Below are 21,420 nucleotides of genomic sequence, written 5' to 3'. Positions count from 1 at the left end.
GTAGGGCCGGGCACGGTAGGAGGCTATAGCAATGATCCAGGAGCCCATGACTCAGACCTGAAAGGACATGAGGGTGGGGGAGGGTGCGTACAGCCAGCCATCGCCTCCTGAGTTTAGTGATTGTGTGACCTTCCTTTCATGTCTCAGGCTCGCTGTCCAGTACGTCAGTTGTAGTGCTGAGCGGTGTTTGCCACGAGACGAGATGGCCCAGGCCCTGTGCTTTCCCCTGACTGCCCCTGTCCCTTTCACCGGAAACGTCACCTCTGCTCTGTTAGGTTGCCCACCTCCTTTCTGCCACCCTTGCTTCCTCATACTAAATACTTCTTTCTTGCAAAAAATTTTTTATTGTGGTTAAATATATGTAACACAAAATTTGCCATTTCAACCATTTTAAGAGCACAATTCAATTTAATTTACATTACATTTGCAATATTGTACAATTATCATCATCATCTATTCCAAAACATTTTTTTAAAGATTTTTTATTGGGAAATTGGGGGAGGGGAACAGTGTTGGGGAATTGGGGAAGGGGACCAGCCAAGTTGTTGTTCTTCAGTCTTCGTTGTGTAGGGTGCCAGTCGCCACCTGGCTTCCCGTCGGCAGCTTGTGGCCTCTAAGCTCAAGGTGCTGTGTTCAATCTTAGTTGTAGGTGGGCATAGCAACCATCCCATGTGGGAGTCGAACAGCAGCCTTGTTGTTAANGAACAGACAAGTTGCTGTCCTTTTGTTCTTCAGTCTAGTTGTGGAGGACGTCGCTTCACTGGCCCATGTTGGTATTATCGTTGCGCTCTTCCTGGCTGAGGCAGTCGCTCTCCGATCATTGGACGGCCGCTCACAGCGGCTCACACTGGCTGCCAGCCACTCAGGGTAGCTTACGGCAGCCACTGTAGCCCCACTGCAGAGCTGGCGTCCCAAGCCAACTCTTAAACAACGTGCCACTCGGCCGGCCCTCCATTTTTTAATATTAGAGTTGAATGGGTAAATACATTCATATAGTTCAAAAATCAAAACACAAAAAGGTTTAAATTGAGAATTATGCCCCCACTCACTATAGGTAATCACTTTTATTAATCTCTTGTGTATCCTTCTAGAGTTTCTTTAGGGGAATATAAACAAATGCAAACATGTATTCTTACCCGTTTTCTTACACAACAGGTAGCATGTAATATATTCCTTTTTTCCCAGCTAATGTTATCTAAGAGATCTTTCTATATCAAATATAGCTATATCTAGATATTTATATCTGGATATATTTTATAGATTTATTTTTGAATCTACATATCAGATATTTCTACATCATCTGTAGAACAGTTGTCTAGTATTCCATCATGTGGCTCACCAATTTATCAGCCAATCTCCACTTGATGGATACTTGGGTTGTTTCCAATCTTTTTTTACTACAAATACTGCTGCAGTAAATGATCTTGTAGACTTGTTATTTTTGTACATAAGTAAGATAAATTTTCCTAAGTGTAATCATTGGCTCAAAGGGCCAACATCTTTGTAATTTTGGTAGATATGGACAAATCCATAAAGGCTTATCAGTTTATACTCCCACCTGCCACTTATTAGATTGCCTATTTCTCCACAGACTTGCCTAAAGTGTGCTGCATATTTTTTGTATACTTTTGCCATTTTGATAGGTGAGAAATGGTATCTCAGGGGAGTTCTAATTTGCATTCTCTAATTCTAAGTGACCTGAGCATTGAACATATCTTCAGGGCTCCATGGTGGGCTCTGTTTTGGAATCCTGGAAATCACTCCATTTCCCAGACGGAGAAGCTCCGTGTCAACACAGCATGATCTGAAGTATGACAGGCCTCCTCAGCCTGGCCCTTATTTTCTTTGCAGACAAGCATGAGACGAAATTGAAGGGGGTCATCTATTTCCAGGCCATCGAGGAGGTATACTATGACCACCTGCGCAGTGCAGCCAAGGTGAGGAGGGCAGAAGGGACAGCCACGGGGAATGGGTGGGCTCAGGGAGCAAAGGCCTCCAGGCTGCCCTTTTCAGAGGCTCAGACCCATTCCTTGTTCTCTTCGTAAACTTTCTCTTCCTCTCTCCTTCCCTTCCCAGAAGAGGTTTTTCAGCTTCACTATGGTGACTGAGGTACCCCTCCCCATGTACAGTAACCAGAACTACCACATATTAACGTCTCCATACCCTACTCCACCCTGACCCTTTACTCTCCCCTAAATCCCCCTCTATTCCCCAGACCTGAAGGAGGAGCTGAAGGTGGGTTGCAGAGAGCAGGAAGCCCCTGTGGACTTCAATTTGGCTTGCTTGCCTCCCTCTTCTGAGATGACAGCAGGATGTCTCCCAATGGGGGTGGGCAATGCAGAAGTTATGGTTAAAGGGGGAGGAGGAGTCCCTTGGAAACTGGGTTTGGTAGAGAGGATTGAAAAACAGGAGGTGTTTGAGGTTGGTCATCTGTCTCATTGCAGTGCACGTCAGCCTCCCTCTGCCAAGCCTCAGCCCACCCCACCCTGATCTCTGCTCCTCTGGGGTCCTTGGGTTCAGCGTATCGCTTGTAGCCTTTTCCATCTGCCTCTCTTCTGCAGAAAGGAGAACTCTGGCCCTCACTGGGAATAGCCCTTTGTGTCTGAGTCTTTTGATATTCACTTTTGTGCCTGGGGGTGCCAAGGAACAGTGCTTCCACATGGCAGGATACGACCCTGCCAGGGTCCAAGGACTGCCCCTGTGTGAGGAGGGGAATAGCTCAGCCTGGGGCCCACTTGACTTGTGGGGACTAGGCTTTGGGCCTATTTAGACTCAGACCTGAGCTCCAGGTCGTCCTGGAGACGGAGAAGAAAGGGCAGAGGCAGGTTAGGAGAATGCTTTTGGGCGCCAGGAGTGAACCTGGTCTTAGACTCTCCTCTCTCACTCCACAGAGCCCGAACCCAGCCCTTACCTTCTGTGTGAAGACCCATGACCGGTTGTACTATATGGTGGCGCCCTCTGCAGAGGCCATGCGCATCTGGATGGATGTCATTGTCACAGGGGCTGAGGGCTACACTCAGTTCATGAATTGACTGGGGTGGGCCAACCCCAGGACCCATGCCTGACCACCTACTGCTCTGCTTGCCCCTCAAGACAGAGTCACACCCTGGGCTCCAGACCTCCCTGGGGCGCTCCCAGAGGCCCTGAGAGGGCGGAGCATGCCTGGGGCTTTTGTAGCGTTGTGGAAGGAACTCATCCTGGGAGATTCTGAGCTGGGCCCCTCATGCACCAGCCAGGAGATCAAAGGTAGGGAGGGAGCTTCATTGCCTCCTGGGAGACTAGAACTTGCAAAACCCTTCAGGGTCCTGCCCTCCCCAGCCAGGGTCCTGCCCTCCCCAGCCCGTGTTCTCTTTTGTAAAGGATAAATTACGGTACCAGAATCTGCCAAAGATCCCCTCTTGCCTCAGCCCCCTTTGCAGGAGCCTTGGGGGCTAAGCAGAGCCACATCCAGAGTGGGGTAACAGCTCAGGCAGTGTACTTCTCAAACCCTGCTCTACCCCGTTGTTCTCCTTTGTTTCTATATTTTATTACTCTGCTCAAGGGCCAGAGACCTCAAGTGTCATCCTTGAGGTCGCAGTCCCATCCTCTTTTTGCAGACATATCACCATGGTTACGATATTAACTGCTTCATTGCCATGGTTACATACTAATTGCCATGGCTCCATGGCTCAGCCCACTGCTTAAGATGTGGGCCCTCTGAGGGTACGTGCCATCATCTCTCCAGCCCAGGCCCTTGGGCAACTCAGGCTGGGGGAAGGTACTGAACAGCTCCCTGCCCCCAGCCTGTCTCCAGGCCCTGATGCACAGCCTGCCACTCCCTCCTCCTGCCCTGGGCCTGCCCTGTCCCTTCCACTTGTGCCTTCCTTAGAGCCAGAAGGGATGAAGCTGGAGGATTTAGATCCAGAGGAAGAGTGATGCAGATGGGAGACAAAGCTAGAAGGACCATCCTAGGGGTTCTGTATAGGGATGAGTTTCTGACAAGGAGAGAGGGCTGCTCCTTCAGGAAACCTGAGCAGGAAAGGAAGCAGCAGAGAGGGAGGACCCTTGAGGTACCATTACCCTCCCTTCAGCCTCAGAAGGGTAATGAAATTGGAGAGCAGAGGACCAGGCCTCCAGCTGTCTGGCCTCAGCCCTTCATGCCTTAACACTAAGCCCACCTCCCTGTCCCCCTTCCCAGCTCTGGGCCATGGTTGCTGGACCCAGGCAGGGTAATTTCAGTATTTGTAAGCATCTCAGCAGAACAATAAAGCATTTGGAGTATGTGTTTGAAAGACCAAGTTGTGTGGGACACTGGGCTGGGGTCCGTGGGGTATCAGGGCTGGTAGGTCCTCCCCACAGAGCAGGATTTCCACCTTATTAAATGTTCCAGGAGGGACCCAGGGCCCAACCCAGGACCTCCAGGTCCCTACTCTGCCCCCACTCCACGATGACCAAGGATTGGCTGGGGGCATAGGAGGGCATGGGGTCTCCTGGGATGGAGGGTGAAGAGACAGAAGAAGGTAGAGACTCATGCACAAGTTTAATGAGGCTGCAGCTGGAGCCAGAGGAGGAACTGGAGCACTGAGGCCCGTCACTGTGGCAGGAGGCTGAACAGGAAGCTAAGCAACAGGGCAGCTGCGAGGCAGTGGGGCTCCAGGAAAGCTGTCTGGGTCCCTGAGCTCAGCCGGTCACCGTAGAGGTCCAGGAGCACCAGGGCTACTCCATTGGTCCAACCAAACCCCTCCTGGAGAGAGGCATGGCCAGTGAAGCCAGACCTTAGGGGAAGGTCCCCAGGTCCTTTAAGGGGGTTGTGGGATCTCTACCCAGAGGCTCTGGCCCTGCCTAGCCCCAGGAGTACCAAGGAGCGCCAGTCGGGCTCCTCCCTGTGGGCCTACATACATAGGAGGAAACAGCCTAGAGAGGGGAGGTCATGGTCAGTTGGGACAGCAGAGGCCCATAGTTCCCTGTAGGTTGTTGGCTCACTCACCTGAACTTCATACTCCCCTCCACCACCCGGCTGTCCACCGTTGCTGATATCATACTGGGAACAAGAGGTCAAGCTCTAAGGTCAGTACTACCCCCAGCCCACGCAGGCCAGCCCTCCAGGACAGGGGTTCACAAACTTTTGAGATGGAAGAGCCGCAAGGGATCAGCAAACTGCGGTCTCGTGAGCCATAGGCTCTGAAGTAAAATTGAAAATGAAAATAAAACTATGATAGTTTTATTTATAAAATTTTTAAAGGATATTATTCACATAATGGTGATTATGTAAAAATATATTTATGGCTCTCGAATAATTTTTAAGTTGTTGTGAGGGACAGAATTGGCTCTTCCAAGGGTCGGCAAACTTTTGAGATAAATGTACCCCAAGAGTCGCGGTTTGCAAACCCCTGCTCTAGAGGAAGCAAGAAATAGGAGCCCGTTTGGGAGAAGCTGCTCTGGCCTGTGGCTCTTACCCCTGCAGTGCCCAAGAATAGCCACTGGGTGCCGCCACTGTCCCTGGGCCTGAGCTTTGCAAAGCCTGACAGGTCCCCCCATGTCACCGCCATGGGGAGGAAGACTGGTGGGACAGGGCTCAGGGCCAGCTCACCTTCTCATACATGGCTGATTTTTGGGAGTAGACATCAAAGTTGGTTCGGATCCAATTCTGCGCCAGCTGGAAAGCCACTTCCTGGGTCCTGGGTGAAGGAGACTTGGCCAGACCTAGACCCCATCCCGAAGCAGGACCCTGAATCTCCAGGGCCTCCATCTCAGGGGGAGCAGAGGCCCGAGTCTAACTCTCCTCAAGGAGGGAAAGAGGGCCCTGAGCCCTCCCTGGAGCCACAGGCCAATCTGCTCTAATCCAGGGCCCAGGTTTGGAGGGAGAGGAGGGCTGAGTCCCCTGACAGGTGGGGGTGGACGTAAATGTTTGCTGAGTGGGAAGCCGAGAGAGCAGGAGAGTCAGAGGGGCCCCCACATCCTTTGTTCACACCTCCCCAGTACCCGGTAGAGGGCGGCCGACCCTCTACCCCCACAGGATAAGGCCGTGGGCTATGCCCTATCCCTGCCTCCTACCTCTGATGACCAAGTCCTGCAGGGGGGCCCAGCCATTGGGGAAGTCCCACTGCTGGCCTGTCTTCCGGAGAGAGGTTGGGATCCCATGCTGGTAGGTCAGGATCTTGCTGTCCTGGAAGGTTCCAGACATTACTACGACTGTGGGTGGGGGCTGGGCGGGCAGCCAGGAGGCTGGGCCCTCCTAAAGCCAGATGTCCCTTTTCTGGCCTTCTCTTCTTGGCTCACAGCTGCCCCCTGTGGTGGCTGCATCGGGGCTCAGGCTAAGACGGAGGGTTGGCAGCAGGAGGGAGAGGCTGTCACTTGCCAGAAGTCACTGCTCAAGAGTCAGGGAGAGAACAGGTGGTCCTGTGCCCAGTGTACCAGCCCGCCTGCTGCCCGCCTCACCTCCAGGTATTTCAGAGCCTTGTCCACGACACCTGGGTCAGAGAAGCAGCCGGCCCAGAGAGGAGCGAGGTTGGATGGGTAAAACTCTTGGTTCTGCTTTCCGTTTTCAAGGTCATAGTCAAACCAGGCACCTTTCTCCTCATCCCATAGGATGGCCTTCAGGGCGGCCAAGCGCTGTTCCCGCAAGTTTCTGTACTTCATGGCTTGAGAGGCATTCCCTGGGGTGACACTGCCTTTAGAGCCCTGGGAACTTGGAGAGGTCTACCTTGGTCTCTTCTGGTTGTCCTCCCCAAGGGCTAAGAAGTCCTGAGCACCAAGGGGACATGCCCACCACTGAGAGCCCACTACATTTTAGGCCTCTAGGACCTGGCGTTCCTTGAGCAATGGCCCTGTATGGCTGGCTCTCAGGACCTGCACTGTCCTGTTCTCTGGGTCCGTCCTCTGGAAGGCACTGGCTGGATTGGATCCCCTACCCCTGAGGGAGTCAAAGGACAGCTGTCTGGGGAGAGGGGACGGAGGGACTTTGAATGTGTGGACTAGGGTGTCCTCTCATAGGCCCTAGAAGGCCTTTCCAGTAAGAAGAGGGAAGTGAAAATACAAGTGGGCTTCATTTGTCTTCCTGCCCTGGCTACACTAGGGGTGAGGTATTGAGCAGGTTAGGAGGGTGGCGGCCCTTCACCCAAGGTCCTACTTCCATCTCTATTGTCAAGGCTGAGGCAGGGACCTAAGCTGGACAGGCACCCGCCTTTCTCCCCTCCTGCTGGCCTGCTCACCCAGGCTGAGGTAGAAGTTGCTCATCAGCTCCTCTGCCCGGCACAGGAAGGCATTGAGGTCAACAGGCACGAATTTGCTGGTTCGGATGCTGCTCAGCAAGTCGGGGTTTGGGCCTCCAACGAGCCAGCGGGAAGAAAAATCCCAACCAGACTCGGCCCCAGCCTTGAGCTCAGCCCACAGAGTCTCCTGGTCCCCTGTGAGGGCAAAGCAGCAGCAGACCAGGGCCTGACACAGCTGCAGGCACACAGCCCCATCTCGACCCCCTCCCCCCTGTTGCTGCTTACCTTCAGGCAATGTGTCTGCCAGCTCTGCGTCTTTGCTGTAAGACTCTGGCCTGGCAAGAGGAGAGTGGATAGCCTGGCACTAGGAGGCTCTGAGCTCTCTGTACCCAAGTTGGAGGTTGAGCCAAGTTGACTCAGCTGCTCTTGGGGCCGACAGCCCTGGGTTCTCCAGTGCTGTCAGTCTCGCCATCAGAGAGGTGGGGCTAAGTCACTTGCCCTCCTGCCCAGGGGCCTGGTGACACTCAAATGCTGGCCAGGAGGTTCCTTACCTGGGTCCCCCATAAGGGACATAATAGCGATTCAGGACGTAGCTCTTTTCCCACAAGCTCACAGAGATGTTCCTAGTCTCAGTCCAGAAGTCCAATTCCAAGGCTAGGGTCCCAATATTGTCCCTGGGGTGGAGCCAGGCACCACCTCAGCTCAGGCACACCTCCCCAGTCCCACCCCGGGAGGTCTCAGATGTGGGGGGCCTGTAGGGAAGCACAGGGAGGGGGTCCCCACCGTAGGAAGGCGGTATCATTGGTGTGCGTCACGTAGCGGTCCATCATGAGGGTCAGGAGTGGGGGCTGGCTGCGTTGCAGGTAGTACACGCGGGCCCCGTTGGGAACATGTCCATAGCTGCCAAGAAGGAAGCCTGCTGACATGTCCCTGCCCCGCCACCAGCGCCAAGGCTGATCCAGCTCTGAGCCCATGGCACCTGCTTCCCCTCCACCCCGGCCTCGAGGTGCCCGGCCCCCTCTTACGTTTGCACCAGGTCCAGGAAGTTCTGCAGCATGCCCTTCACCGTCTCAGGCATCTCAGAGAGGAGCAGACCCTCCATCGCCCAGTAGGAGTCCCTGGGAAAAGGGACAGCTCAGGCATCCCCCCACCACTCTCTGCCCTGCACACCCAGGTCACATCAGGGTGCCCCATCCTGCTCAGGCCACCCACTGGCCCTGGGCTCCCCACCACTCCCATCCCTGCAGCCCCTGGCCGCTTACCAGTAGTAGAACTCGAGAAAGCGCCCGCCGGGCACAATGAAGGGGTGTTGTGAGTAGATCAGAGAGAACCGCTCAGGGTAGTGGAGGACCTCTGGCTTCACCTAGTCAGAAGAGAGGGCACAGGGAGCCTAGACCCCCCACTTTCCCACAGAGCGGAGGATGGAGGGGGCTGGGGCGGTTGAGGCCCTGGCAGCTGCAGGCTTTGGAGCCAGTCAGCCTGGGCTTGGGTCTTGCTCTGCTACTGTCCGGCTCTGTGAGTTTGTTCAAAACCTGGGCCTCTGGGAACCTGGTCTGCTCACCCCCACAGGTGAGCGCGATGGTGTGTGGGAGCCCTGACCACTCAGCCCGGCACCAGCAGGTGCTCACAAAGCGGCCGCCACTACTAAGACCCAAGTAGGGGACCATTTTTTCCGGCTTCCCTTGCCTTCCGAATCTCTGCTGCCACCACCAAGCCAGGCCCAGAGACACAGGGCCCCCCATTCTCTGGCCTAGGACCCTTTCCCCAGTGAGTCGGATGTGAATGAATGTGGCCGAGGGAGAGCAAGGTAGGACCAGAGGGGGGTTTGCTGTGTGTCCGTGTCAGGTATTTGCTCTGTTCCTTTCCTGCTAGTTCTGTATGAGTGAGTGTGGTTTTAGTGGGAGAGAGGCTTTGAGGGGAGCAATGGAATGGGGCTTGGGTTTGTTGGTGCAGGGGCTGGCGGGAAGCAGCCCACACTAGCCAAGGAGCCCAGAACACGACTCTGCCTGTGGGTGCCAGGGCCTGGGGGGCCCGGCGGGAGGACAGGTGCTGTGCAAGCTTGGGCAAACCGCTGCCCTCTCTGAGACAAAGGAGAGAACATGCCAATGAAAGGACAGTGCGGCTCACAGGGCTGGGCCACAATCAGCAGTAGCAGCGGATCATTCCTGAGCAGAGGCCTGGCCTGAGGAGCTCCGGGAAGAGAGAGCCCAGCCCGAGAGTGAGCAACTAGCACATGGTGTTAGAGGAAGGACTGGGCAGGCTGGAGGTGGCAGAACCGGCTAGGTTTGCCTGGGGGTGAGGGTGGGGGGAAGTTGGGAGGGCTTCAGGGGGGAGGTGAGGATTAGAAGCAGATGTAGCCTTTCTTCCTTTCAGAAATTTTTTTAGAGATCTTTTGTTCAAGGACCCAGGAGGTGAGGGGCTGTGTTCTCAGGAAATTAGTCCCATCCCCAGGCTGGTGTATCCCTGCCCCTTCTAGCTCCATTCCTCTTTCCAGGCCCTGGGGAAGGCCTGGGCCCCTCATACCTTCTTTCCCAGTTTCTTCCAGAGCTGGTGCAGCTGCCCTGCCCAGGCTCGCAGCTTGGGGTCGGAGATCTTCTGTAGGAACTGGGGGCTGGAAAAACACCAGTCCCACAGGGTTCAGGGAGTCAGCCCGTTTGAAGGGCCGTCTCCTGTTCCCTGTCCAGGCTTGTACCTGTCTTTCCAGTCCTCAGGGGTCCAGGGCTGCAGCTCCTGCCCCTTGGCCTGGAAATGTTCTTTGAGGAACATCTGCAGTTGCTGCTGGGGGATGCTGTTGTTGTGGGTGTTGGCCAGCTCCTTGAAGCGCTGCAGGACTTGTTCTGAGGAACAGGAAGCCGAGAGGGATTGATGGAACCCCATGAGCCCCCTCCTTCATCAGAGGCCTGGCCCTTGCCATCTTTGGTGGAAGGTCCAGGAGAAGGTGGGGCCCCCAGGTGTCTCACCTGGAGCTGAGGACAGTGGCATGTCCACAAATTGCTTGTCGTCCTGGTAGAGCTTGGCCATCTGAACTTGGTGCAGGAGCTCCCCATGGCAGTAAATCTGGCTGCCGAGAGAGTTGGGGAGGGGCCATACCATTAGGGGAGAAGAAAAGCTAGAGTCTGGGGCATATGCCCTGTGCTTGACAAGGCCTGTATGTGTGTGTGCCCGTGTGTGTGTGCGCCCGTGTGTGTGTGCCTGTGTGTGTGTATGTGTGTGTGCGCGCCCGTGTGTGTGCGCGCGCGCGCGCGTGTGTGTGTGTGTGTGTGTGTGTGCGTGTGTGCGCACATGGGTGGTAGGGGTTTGTGGGTGTTGGTGACATACAAGGCTGAGAGAATGAGGAAGGCCCTTGTGCAGTAAAGGATCTAAGCGATTGCCTGAGCGAGCCCACTTTAGTTGTTAATTTGAAACAGTATAGCATACCTAGTAGACAGAAGGAGGTTACCACTTCAATCAGCGACATGTTAGAATAGGATGGACCAATTCTCTGTACAGTTGCCCTGTGCAGACCTGATCAGACGGGCTTATGGAAAAAATCTATGAGTTGCACCCAATAGCAATTGCTGAGATTTTGGACTGGAAATTTTCCAGACGCAGTGTATGATATATGTCACTAGGGAAACACTTACTAGCTTGCTATTGGGTGTTGATTGAAACTGCCTCTGTGACTGAAGGAAATAAAATATTCCTGAAACCTGAAATACCCATAATGTCTTCTGTGATGTCACAGAAATATTCTGATAAAGAAGACAGTGCTCGCAAAGGATTCCTTAATAAAATAGAAATGGTTTACACAAGAACATGCTACTCAGGGAATGCAAGGATATGCTTTGGAGCAGATGGCCTCTTTTCTCACAGGGCCGAGACTTTGGAAGGACCCAAGGAGCACCATAAGTTGCCTTGTGAACAGCTCTCTACTGACCAACAAAAAGCTCTTGGTTTACTGATGGCAATTCCAAAGTGGCCAGACAGTATCTTGTTTGTAAGGCTACTGCATTCCTTTTTTTTTTTTTTGTCCTTTTTAAAGATCTTATTGGGGAATTGGGGAACAGGAACAGCCAAGTTGTTTTTCAATCATAGTTGTGGAGGGGGCAGCTAGTTCAGCTCCAACTCCAGTCGTCATCCAGCCGCGCATAGGCAGCTCAGGGCAACTCAGCTCAAAGTGCCATGTTCAATCTCAGTTGCGGGTGTCGTAGCCCACCATCCCATGAGGGAGTTGAACCGACAACCTTGTTGTTAGGAGCACGTGCTCTCACCAGCTGAGCCATCCTGCCACCTGTTGGCAGCTCAGGGACAGCTCAGCTCGGGCCCAGCTCACTGGCCCATGTGGGAATCGAACCGGTGACCCTGTTGCTCAGAGCTCACACTCTTAACCAACTGAGCCATTCGGCCGGCCCAAGGCTACTGCATTCTGACTGATGGAAAGCTTTGGCAAACATAAGAACAAATCATCTCAGGGGCCTGAATTGCATGCTGTTTCCCTTGCAGTGATAGAAGGATTGAAAAATAAAAGCCCCTATGTTTGAGTTTTTTTTGTTTGTTTGTTTTTTATACTTTTTTTTAAAGATTTTTTTATTAATTGGGGAATTGGGGGGATGGGAACAGTGCTGGGGAATTGGGGGAAGGGGAACAGACAAGTTGCTGTCGTTTTGTTCTTCAATCTAGTTGTGGAGGACGTTGCTTCACTGGCCCAAGTTGGCACCATCATTGCGCTCTTCCTGGGCGAGGCAGATCAGTCGCCGGCTTCTGGACGGCCGCTCACTGCGGCTGCTGGCCGCTCACGCTGGCTGCTGGCTACACACGGTAGCCCATAACAACCCACTGCCACAGGGACTGCAGCCCACGCCATCGCCAGCGACTCACGGCAGCCCAGCTCCAGGTTGAGCTGTTGGTCAGCATCTTAGCTATAGAGGGCAGTGTCACTGGCCCTCATATGTAGGATCCGAACCGGGGCCCTCTGGCGTCCCAAGCCAGTTCTTAACCATCGCACCACTTGGCCGGCCCTATGTTTGAGTTTTTATTGACTTGTGGGGGCAGTGGTCAATGGCCGGGGAGATGGGTTGTGAAAACTGTCCTATTAAAGGATGCCCATATGGGGCATAATCCTAAGGAAATCACTATGGGAATTTAAAAGGCCATTAAAGTAGCTGGTTGTAGATGAAAATGCTTAAAATACTATATTGGACCAGAAGATACTATACCAGTTTGGACAACCTATAGTTCCAACAATGGGCCAAGAGATATCATGTCAAATAGACATATCATGTTGCATATCATCCTCAGAGTGGAGCCTTGGAAAGGACAATTGAAATATTTGTTGTCTAAAATAGGGAGAGATAAAAGCATGAAGGGCTCGCAAGTGTATGCTCACACTCAACATGAGGTGAGTCAAGAGAGGGTCCTCATTGGATAGATTCCTCTGCTTTTCTGGGGATCTGGAAAGAAGGGGTGGGAGAGGTTGCTGGTAGGACTACACAACTCTTTTCCACATCATCTTGACTTACTTTTTTCCTACCTGATGCAGTGGCCCAGGACCAGGACTGCAACTGTGGTGATAGAAGCAGGGATGATCCTTAAGCAAAAAAATGTAAATTTTTGTTGTTGTTAGATCAGGATTTCTTTTCATTCCCTGTTTGTTTAAATGTAACTATGTAAATCGGGTGTCAGTGAAAGCAGCTGTATTGCCGAGTGGTAGGAATCGCCCACTCAGCCTGGACTATGTAACCCTATGCTATACGAATGGGAGGGGACTGTGGGGGAGGCACTTTCAAAATTGGTATTACTGCTGACAATCTGGACCAGCACAATGGTCAAACCTAATGTCTCTTGCAAAGATGGAAAAGTTTAGTAAAAATCAGTGACAAATGGAGAGGAGAAACAGAAACAGTAGCTGGGGGTAAAGGGATAAATAAATCGGTATGCAACAAAAATGGGAAATCCAACATTACACTGGTGCCTGGGGACAGGCTCAGAGCAAGAGGTTATTATTGTCTTTAGCACAATTATACCAGATGCCTGAAATGGTGAAGCCATATGATTTGCCATGACCACACCTGCCTTTGGAACCCAAAAAGCTGAATGAAAGAAAGCCCGTAAATCTGAGTAGCATTGCTCTGAGAGGCATTTTCATCTTAGGATATAAGCTAGACTAGTTGTTGACAACTGAAGGGAATTCTAGGAATGTGCCAGTGTCTTTTTACTCAAGTTTTCAGGTTACACCTACTACAAAGGCTATCACTTGGGAAGGAATTTCTGGGAGCTACTCCCTACTGGGTCTTTGGACTGTGTGGTTTACAACTCCTGGCTGACTATTAACTCTGTAACTATAAACCTTGACTATCAAATGCTTAGAAAGGTCCCTGATTTTAATGGACAAAATAGAGCAGTGGCAAGACCCATGTGTCACTGAGCTATATGCATAAATGCACATCACCCTTGTTTTTGTAGAAAGCTGTTAAACAGAATAGGAAAAAAAATTAGTTTCTTGTGGAATTAAAGCAATAGGCATCACATGGTACATCCAAAGTCTCCTGGGGACCAGCCCCATCCCGAGACAAGGAAGGCAATAGGAGGCCTTATGGCATCCTCAGAATAAATACTTCTAGGTGTGACTACCACCAATCTAACCTTAGATAGGGGACCTGCCATTTCTGGGTACAAAACAGGTATCCTAACTGCACTCAGGCCCTTAGTCCACAATGATAACAACACTCATGGTGGGTTCAACATCATTAGCCCATGAGATAGAAAAGGGCTTTGGGGGAGTCAGGTCACCCATTGTGGAACAAACTGAATTTGCTTTTAACGAAGAGAGGCATTCAGAGGAAATATATTTATTAATTAGAATAAGCAGATTAGAAGTTCTTTTCCAGATGGAAAGAAAAAGGTGGGAGTCAGCCTGGAAAGATGATGAGGCTATATAGCGAAGTGGCCAGGACAAGGCAACAATTAATGCTGGATAATGCTAGGGACAGCACTGGGAAAAGGTTTGTACCCTCGCGCAACAAGATCTCTTAACTATCTTAATGCTGATTGAAGCCAAAGTAGCCATGGTGCGACGGCTCTCCATATTAGCTGCTGAGGCTCACGGGAATGTTATGGACCTGTGAACCTATGACAGTTTTCTGGGACACTTGTATTTTATATTGATGCACTATGACTGCCCTTGGTCCAAGAATAGGTCAGGAGAAGACATACCCCAATGGAAATCAATCTCAGAATCAGCCTCCAAGTCCAATTGGTTTGGCCTCCAGCTGACTTGGAACCCAGAAATAGTAAATAACAATTACAAATCATGGCCACTAGTAATGATGCCTGTCTGTAACAATATTTGGTATATGGGCAAGGTTTGATTTCATTGGGAAGGCATAGAAAATACCTCTGTAATTCTTACAGATTTGTTTTGTAATAAAACTGAATTGTACTATAACCATACTAGGATATGGTATAACACTGCTGTTGGTACAATTCAACTACCTTATATAAATAAGCCATATGATAATACTGATCTTGATGATTAAATATGTTGGGAGATCGAGTTAAAGCCTTGTCAGAATGTAATACCAGTTGAAAAAGACTGGCTGATCTAGCTAATTTCTATGCTAAGTAGTTCTGCACAAGTTTATTATAAGATTACAAGTAGTGGCATATCAAGGATGGAAATGAGTAATCAAATTAGAACAAAAATGTGAAAATGTATATAAAGGTTTTATAAGCCAGATTACTTGCTTCTTTAAATCTATCCCTTTAAATCCACACTGGCTCCTCCAAATGTTAGGCATAGTCATACTGATATAATTGCTGTGTTATGTAATCGTTATACTAAATGCAGATGCTCAGACAAATATGATGGGTTTTCTGTAAGAGAGCCTAGACCAAGGGCCAGAGGGGTGGTGGACTGAATTCAATTCTGACTGTAACCACCTGAAGTTAGTGCAGACTCCACAGGCTTAACGGCACATTCTCTAATGAAACTGCCCTCATTCTGTTCATTTTTGTTTGTTTGTTTTTTAAAGATTTTTATTGGGGAATTGGGGGATGGGAACACTGCTGGGGAATTGGGGGAAGGGGAACAGACAAATTGCTGTCTTTTTGTTCTTCAGTCTAGTTGTGGAGGACATTGCTTCACTGGCCCAAGTTGGCACCATCATTGCGCTCTTCCCGGGTGAGGCAGATCAGTCGCCGGCTTCTGGACAGCCTCTCACTGTGGCTGCTGGCCGCTCACGCTGGCTGCTGGCTACACACGGTAGCCCATGGCAACCCACTGCCACAGGGGCTGCAGCCTACACCTTCGCCAGCGACTCATGGCAGCCCAGCTCCAGGTTGAACTGTTGTTCAGCATCTTAGCTGTGGAGGACAGTGTCACTAGCCTTCATATGTGGGATCCGAACCGGGGCCCTCTGGCATCCCAAGCCAGTTCTTAACCATCGTGCCACTCGGCCAGCCCTCATTCTGTTCATTTTCACAAGACATGTATGGTGAGGTCTGGGAGGGTCCTGAACACAGAACTTCTTTGTTCTCTCCCCATGGAATCAGGAATCATTACCCTCCTAGCACATTGATGTGTTCACTAACCAGGAATCTCCACTAAGCTTTGATGTCCAGAGTTTTTATTAGGGTCTCATTACATAGGTAGGATTGATTGAATCATTGGCCACATGATTGAACTTAATCTCCAGCCCCCGTCTCCTCCCTGTGGCCCAAAGCCCCAACCCCCAATCACGTGGTTTTTCTGGCATGGCCTGCCCCCATCCTGAGTCATCTCATTAGCATGACTCATCTAGGTCTCCCCCTCACCAAGAGTCACCTCATTAACATAAACTATCAGAGACCACCCTGAATACCAAAGACTCTTATCACTTGGGAAATTCCAAGAGCTTAGAGGATACATGTATGGAAATGAGATAAAAAGACAAATTCGTTGTTACACACCAGGCCACCCCTGGTCTTTGGCCATGGGTCCCTTATAGTAAAACAGTCACACCTGTTTGAGCATCTACATTTGGTATAGCATTTATATAATAGATAAAACAATAGTTGTTTTATCAACATGTGTATACCTAACATGTAGAGCTAGTGTAGGATAGGGATAGGAGGCTTTTAATTCAATTTCTCAACACCTTTAACCATCAACATTAATATTATAATCTAATCAGGTAAGCCGAGTGGCGCGTTGGTTAAGAGTTGGCTTGGGATGCCAGCTCTGAGCAGCAGGGCCCCTGTTCAGATCCCACATATGGGCCAGTGATGCTGCGCCCTCTACAGCTAAGATGGTGAACAACAGCTCGACCTGGAGCTGGGCTGCCATGAGTCACCGGCGATGGCGTAGGCTGCAGTGAAGCTGCAGTGGGCTGCCATAAGCTATCGTGAGTGGCTGGCAGCCGGCGTGAGCTGCCGAGAGCCGCCTTGAGTGACTGTCCAGTGGCTGGCAACTGATCTGCCTCATCTGGGAAGGGCGCAATGATAATACCAACATGGGCCAGTGAAGCGACGTCCTCCACAACTAGACTGAAGAACAAAGGGACAGCAACTTGTCTGTTCCCCTTTCCCAATTCCTCAGCGCTGTTCCCCTCCCCTAGTTCCCCAATAAAATCTTTAAAAAAAAAATTATAATCTAACCAACAATGCCAGTGTTTACCATATCACACTATGGTAGATGTAGCCTGGAAAAGTAGTCAAAAGATGTTCGCACATTACTAGAGCCCCATAGAGTCATTAATAATTAGTCTAGTTTATCATCATATCATATGACCAAAATGTTTCCCAGGGCGAGGCCACTTAGGTTTGCAGGCTTCCACACAATCTTGTCAGGTTCTAAAGTAGGAGTGGTCTCAGCAATGTATACTTTCACCTTTTCAGGCACCTGTTTAACTGAGCTAAGGGGCGATATCATTTCTTGCTCTGAGACTCTTTTAAAGTATTAATATAATAGTGGATTTTCTTCATTGCATTTATTATTAATCCATTTATTCATTCCTTTACCCTCAACTACTATTTCTCCTTCTTTCCATTTATATCCAAACTTTCCCACCTTTGCAAAAGACATTAGTTTTGGCCATTGTGCTGGTCCAGATTGCCAGCAGCAATACCAATTTTGAAAGTGCCTCCCCCACAGTCCTCTCCCATTCGTATAGCATAGGGTTACATAGTCCAGGCTGAGTGGGCGATTCCTACCACTCGGCAATACAGCTGCTTTCACTGACACCCAATTTAGCCAGGTGGGGTGTAGGTACAACCTGCCTCATCAGCCTCTTAGGGATTCTGACATAATGGTTTAAAGGCATAATTACAGTTTCTTGCTTAGGGATCGTCGCTGCTTCTGTCACTTATAGCTGCAATCTTGGTCCTGGGACCACCACAACAGGTAGGGGGAAAAAAGTTGAAGAGCTGTGGGAAGAAAGAAAAAAGAATAGTTGTACCATCATCTTCATCCCATGGGAAGAATCGTATAGTTATACCAATATCCTCTCCACCCCTGTTCCATAGGTTGCCAAAGAGAAGCAGAGGAATCTCTCTAGTAGGGACCTTTCCTTGACCCCTCATGTTGAGTGTGACCACACACTTGTGAAGGTGTGTAAGCCAGCCCTTCATACCTGTATCTCCCCTTGTTTTAGACAACCAATGTTTTAATTGTTTATTCCAATTCTTCATCAAACTGTTACTCTGTGTATTAAAGTGTGTTCTTTGGTCTGAAGAAATGTAACTCAGTTGTCCAAATTGTTTCAGTGTCTTCTGGTCCTTTTATAATACTTTGAGTATTTGTATTTACCATTGGGTATGCAAAGCCCAGTCCAGAGTAGATGTCTGTTCCTCTCAGGATCCATTTTTAGCCTTCTATGTCTACCAGCATCGTCCTGCTTGCTAGCTATATGCATGTCCTTTCCCCTAGGGACTCTGCCCCACAGCCATCTGTAGTCTGTCTCTCTTTTTGGCAGACAGAACAGTTCTTATTGGCATTTTGTGCTTCAGAGAGTACAAGTGGAATATTCAGCCCAGCTCTGCATTGCTGCAACCTCCAAATGTCCACTCAGCTCAGGAGCCCAAGTGGTTACCTCACATGAGTACACTGGGATACCCATTTTCTGGCTCCAGTTACCTTCCAAAGAAGGAGGTCCTTCTAAGGGGCATCAATATGTTCTACTTTAATGCACCACTCAGATTCCCATGGTGATTTCCATAGGACTGTGCCACGTAAGGTTATTGTTTTTATAGACCATGATGAGATAAGTAAAGAGTTAACAGGAGCGGGCTTGTGAGCTGGCAGGATGGGACAGACAAAGAGTTAACAGGAGTGAGCTTGTGGGCTAGCAGGGGTGAGCTAAACATTAACCACTTGGCTCTGAATCCCCTGGTACCTGCAGGCTGACAAGCACCTTACATCCATCATAGGTGGGAATAGAACCGGTCCCAATTGCAACAGCAACCCTCTGCAAGCTGACATCCATCATAGATGGAAACAGGACAGTTAACAAGAGAAGAGAGTTGTAATGGCAGCCCCCCTGCAAGCTGATACGCACTCCACATCCTGCGTGGAAAAATATAAAACCTGAGCACTCCTTCTCATCGGGGCAGCTGTCTTCGTCAGACTCTGCCCTGGAAAACTTCTGCCAGTATCTCTCTTACCCCTCTGTCTCAGCAGCTGTTTCTCTCAGACTGCCCTGGCTAAACTTCTTCTGCCAGCTCCAAACAGAACTCTCTCTCTCTTTTTGACTTTCAATAAATCTTTTCTTACTCTTGTAGAGTCTCATAAATTCTTCTACATTCTGCGAACAACCAGGAGTTAATGCTACACCAATACAGACCAGTTTTCCAAGTGCCCTTCTGCCTGACGATATGGCCAGGCCATTGATCACTGAGTAAGAGTATGTGAAAACCCAAACACAGAGGCAAACAGTATGTAATTCAGCTTACCAAGCTGATTTTGTTTTATAATCTTTAATCAGAGTGGCAGCCTTCCAAACAGTAGCTATCTGTTCACCGTAGAACTGCCATCCATAAACCAAGCAGCTCTTTGTTGGTCAATTGAGAGCTGTTTACAAGGCACTACCCAAGTAACAATAGAGTCCAGCTGCTCCTCAGGTGGTTTTAAAGTCAGTCCTCGGGGAAAAGAGTACCTGCTCTTGAATACACTGAGTAACTGTACATTCCCCTAGTAGCATGCCCCTGCATATGCCATTTCCATTTTATTATGGAACTTTTCTGGGCACTTCCCACCCTCTTAGGGCATTTCTCCAATATCACCCAAGATATTACGGGTATTTTAGGTTTCAAGATTATCTTATGTCTTTCAGTCACAGGGGCAGTTTCAGAGTCCAGAGTGCTAACCATTACACTATGGAACCCTTGGGGCAGTTTCAATTAATATCTGACAGCATGATAATAATTGCCTCTCAGATAGAAATTCTCTAGTCCAAAGTCTCAGCAGTCATGCTGGGAGGTGCTGAAAGGCTTTTGCTGTAAGCCCCAGATTATACTTCACAGAAGTCTACAGTTTGTGTGGACTTGGACAACCTTATTGGTAATCATTTGCAATGTCTGATTAATATTGCTTGATGGATGGATTTATATGCCTTTTGGTTTTTTGTTTGTTTGTTTGTTCTTAAGATTTTATTGGGGAATTGGGGGAGGGGAACAGTGTTGGGGAATTGGGGAAGGGGATCGTTGTGGAGGGCGCCAGTTGCCATCCGGCAGCTTGTGGCCTCTAAGCTCAAGGTGCTGTGTTCAATCTTATTTACAGGTAGGTGTAGCCACCATCCCATGCGGGAGTCGAACCAGCAGCCTTGTTGTTAAGAGCGCACACCCTATCCATTGAGCGATCCGGGCAGGAGCTCGGCTCAAGGTGCCAAGTTCAGTCTTAGTTGTTCGTAGCCCACCATCGAACAGGCAATCTTGTTGTTACACCAGCTGAGCCATCCTGCCACCTGTTGGCAGCTCAGGGATAGCTCAGCTCGGGCGCAGCATCACTGGCCCATGTGGGAATTGAACCAGTGGCCCTGTTGCTCAGAGCTTGTGCTCTTAAGCCAACTTTTAACCAACTGAGCCGTCGGCCAGCCCACCTTTTGTTTTATAATTTCAGATAGTGGAAACGTTCCCCAGTCAGACACAATATCCATCCCTGTAACACATTCAGATAAAAATAGATGCAACCACTTCACATAAAAGCTGTTCAAACATACCAATTTTCATCCAAGCTTTTGCCTTAGTCCCATCAACCCTTGCATTCCCAACTGAGGCCCCTTTAGGATTTCACCAACAGATTTTGGTTTTACAGTATTGGATAAGCAAAGTGTTCCCCAGTCAGACATAATAACCAGTCTTATAAAACATTCAGGGGCACCTTGAGCTGAGCTGCCGCCCAGATGGCTCAGTGGATAGAGCGTGCACTCTTAACAGCAAGGTTGCCGGTTCAACTCCCGCATGAAAAAAAAATACCTACAAAACATTCAGATGAAGGAGAAGCAACCATTTGACACAAAGTCTGTTTAAACATTCCAATTTTCATCTGAACCTTAATCCTATGAACTCTTGCATTCCTATATCCTCTCAAGCTGATTGTAGCCCCTTTTAGTGGTTTTTGGTACCACAGTGCCTAGGGTTCCCATATCACAAAGTCCAAGAAACTTCCCTACCCTCTGACCATTTTGCCCACTCATATGCATAAGTCTTTGAGTCCCAGCAGGAGATAGAGCTAAGGGGCCCTGACCCTTTCATCTATCTTTATGCTGATTAAATTTCAGGACAATTGCCCCAGCAGATTGGAAATCAGGTTTCTCATTGTCATCTTTGCCTTGCAGTTTTCCAAATTCCTCCAAAGTAGGGCAAAAAAAGCAGATTCATTTAGGACCCTTCCATTTTGGGAGGCCTATAGGGGCTCGCATTGGTCCACTCAACATCTAAGAGTGCTGCATTAAGCCTTTGTTTTCACCCTATCAACAGCTGCTTTATTCATTCCATTTCTTAGTAACTGCTTAAAGATTTCCACTCTGCTGGGATGAGTCCCTGGACTCTCCCCCTTTCTCTTCCTCCTTTGTTTTGCCCCCATAAATGTTTGCTTTACTCACCTTTCTTTTTTTTTTTCTTAAAGATTTTTGTTGGGGAATTGGGGGAGGGGAACAGCTCTGGGGAATTGGGAGAAGGGGAACAGACAAGTTGCTGTCCTTTTTGTTCTTCAGTCTAGTGTGGAGGACATTGCTTCACTGGCCCAAGTTGGCACCATCATTGCGCTCTTCCTGGGCAA

The 21,420-nt window shown here is 49.7% G+C and overlaps 2 protein-coding genes across 20 annotated transcripts in view; one reads left to right on the top strand and one right to left on the bottom strand.

The window, feature by feature from the left end:
• Positions 1–4,273, top strand: part of PHLDB1 (pleckstrin homology like domain family B member 1) — a 47,906-nt gene extending 43,633 nt beyond the window's left edge. For all 19 annotated transcript variants that reach the window (XM_019647446.1, XM_019647447.1, XM_019647445.1 and 16 more), the window contains 2 exons: positions 1,852–1,937; positions 2,892–4,273. In XM_019647446.1, the coding sequence (XP_019502991.1) occupies positions 1,852–1,937; positions 2,892–3,032 (227 nt within the window). In that variant the 3' untranslated portion in view covers positions 3,033–4,273. The remainder of the gene's footprint in view (positions 1–1,851; positions 1,938–2,891) is intronic.
• Positions 4,274–4,502: 229 nt separating this feature from the next.
• Positions 4,503–21,420, bottom strand: part of TREH (trehalase) — a 24,113-nt gene continuing 7,195 nt past the window's right edge. Inside the window, exons 2-15 of the mRNA XM_019647463.1 lie at positions 10,151–10,251; positions 9,883–10,027; positions 9,714–9,801; positions 8,453–8,553; positions 8,216–8,308; positions 7,974–8,090; positions 7,742–7,864; positions 7,476–7,525; positions 7,191–7,385; positions 6,418–6,635; positions 6,034–6,145; positions 5,570–5,682; positions 4,967–5,020; positions 4,503–4,723 (exon numbers count right to left, since the gene is read on the bottom strand). Of these exons, the coding sequence (XP_019503008.1) occupies positions 4,571–4,723; positions 4,967–5,020; positions 5,570–5,682; positions 6,034–6,145; positions 6,418–6,635; positions 7,191–7,385; positions 7,476–7,525; positions 7,742–7,864; positions 7,974–8,090; positions 8,216–8,308; positions 8,453–8,553; positions 9,714–9,801; positions 9,883–10,027; positions 10,151–10,251 (1,663 nt within the window). The 3' untranslated portion in view covers positions 4,503–4,570. The remainder of the gene's footprint in view (positions 4,724–4,966; positions 5,021–5,569; positions 5,683–6,033; positions 6,146–6,417; positions 6,636–7,190; positions 7,386–7,475; positions 7,526–7,741; positions 7,865–7,973; positions 8,091–8,215; positions 8,309–8,452; positions 8,554–9,713; positions 9,802–9,882; positions 10,028–10,150; positions 10,252–21,420) is intronic.

The sequence above is a fragment of the Hipposideros armiger genome, unplaced genomic scaffold (assembly GCF_001890085.2).
Source record: "Hipposideros armiger isolate ML-2016 unplaced genomic scaffold, ASM189008v1 scaffold_111, whole genome shotgun sequence".
Classification (NCBI taxonomy): domain Eukaryota; kingdom Metazoa; phylum Chordata; class Mammalia; order Chiroptera; family Hipposideridae; genus Hipposideros; species Hipposideros armiger.
Note: the sequence above shows the minus strand (reverse complement) of the source record. Positions and strands in the feature narration are given on the sequence as shown.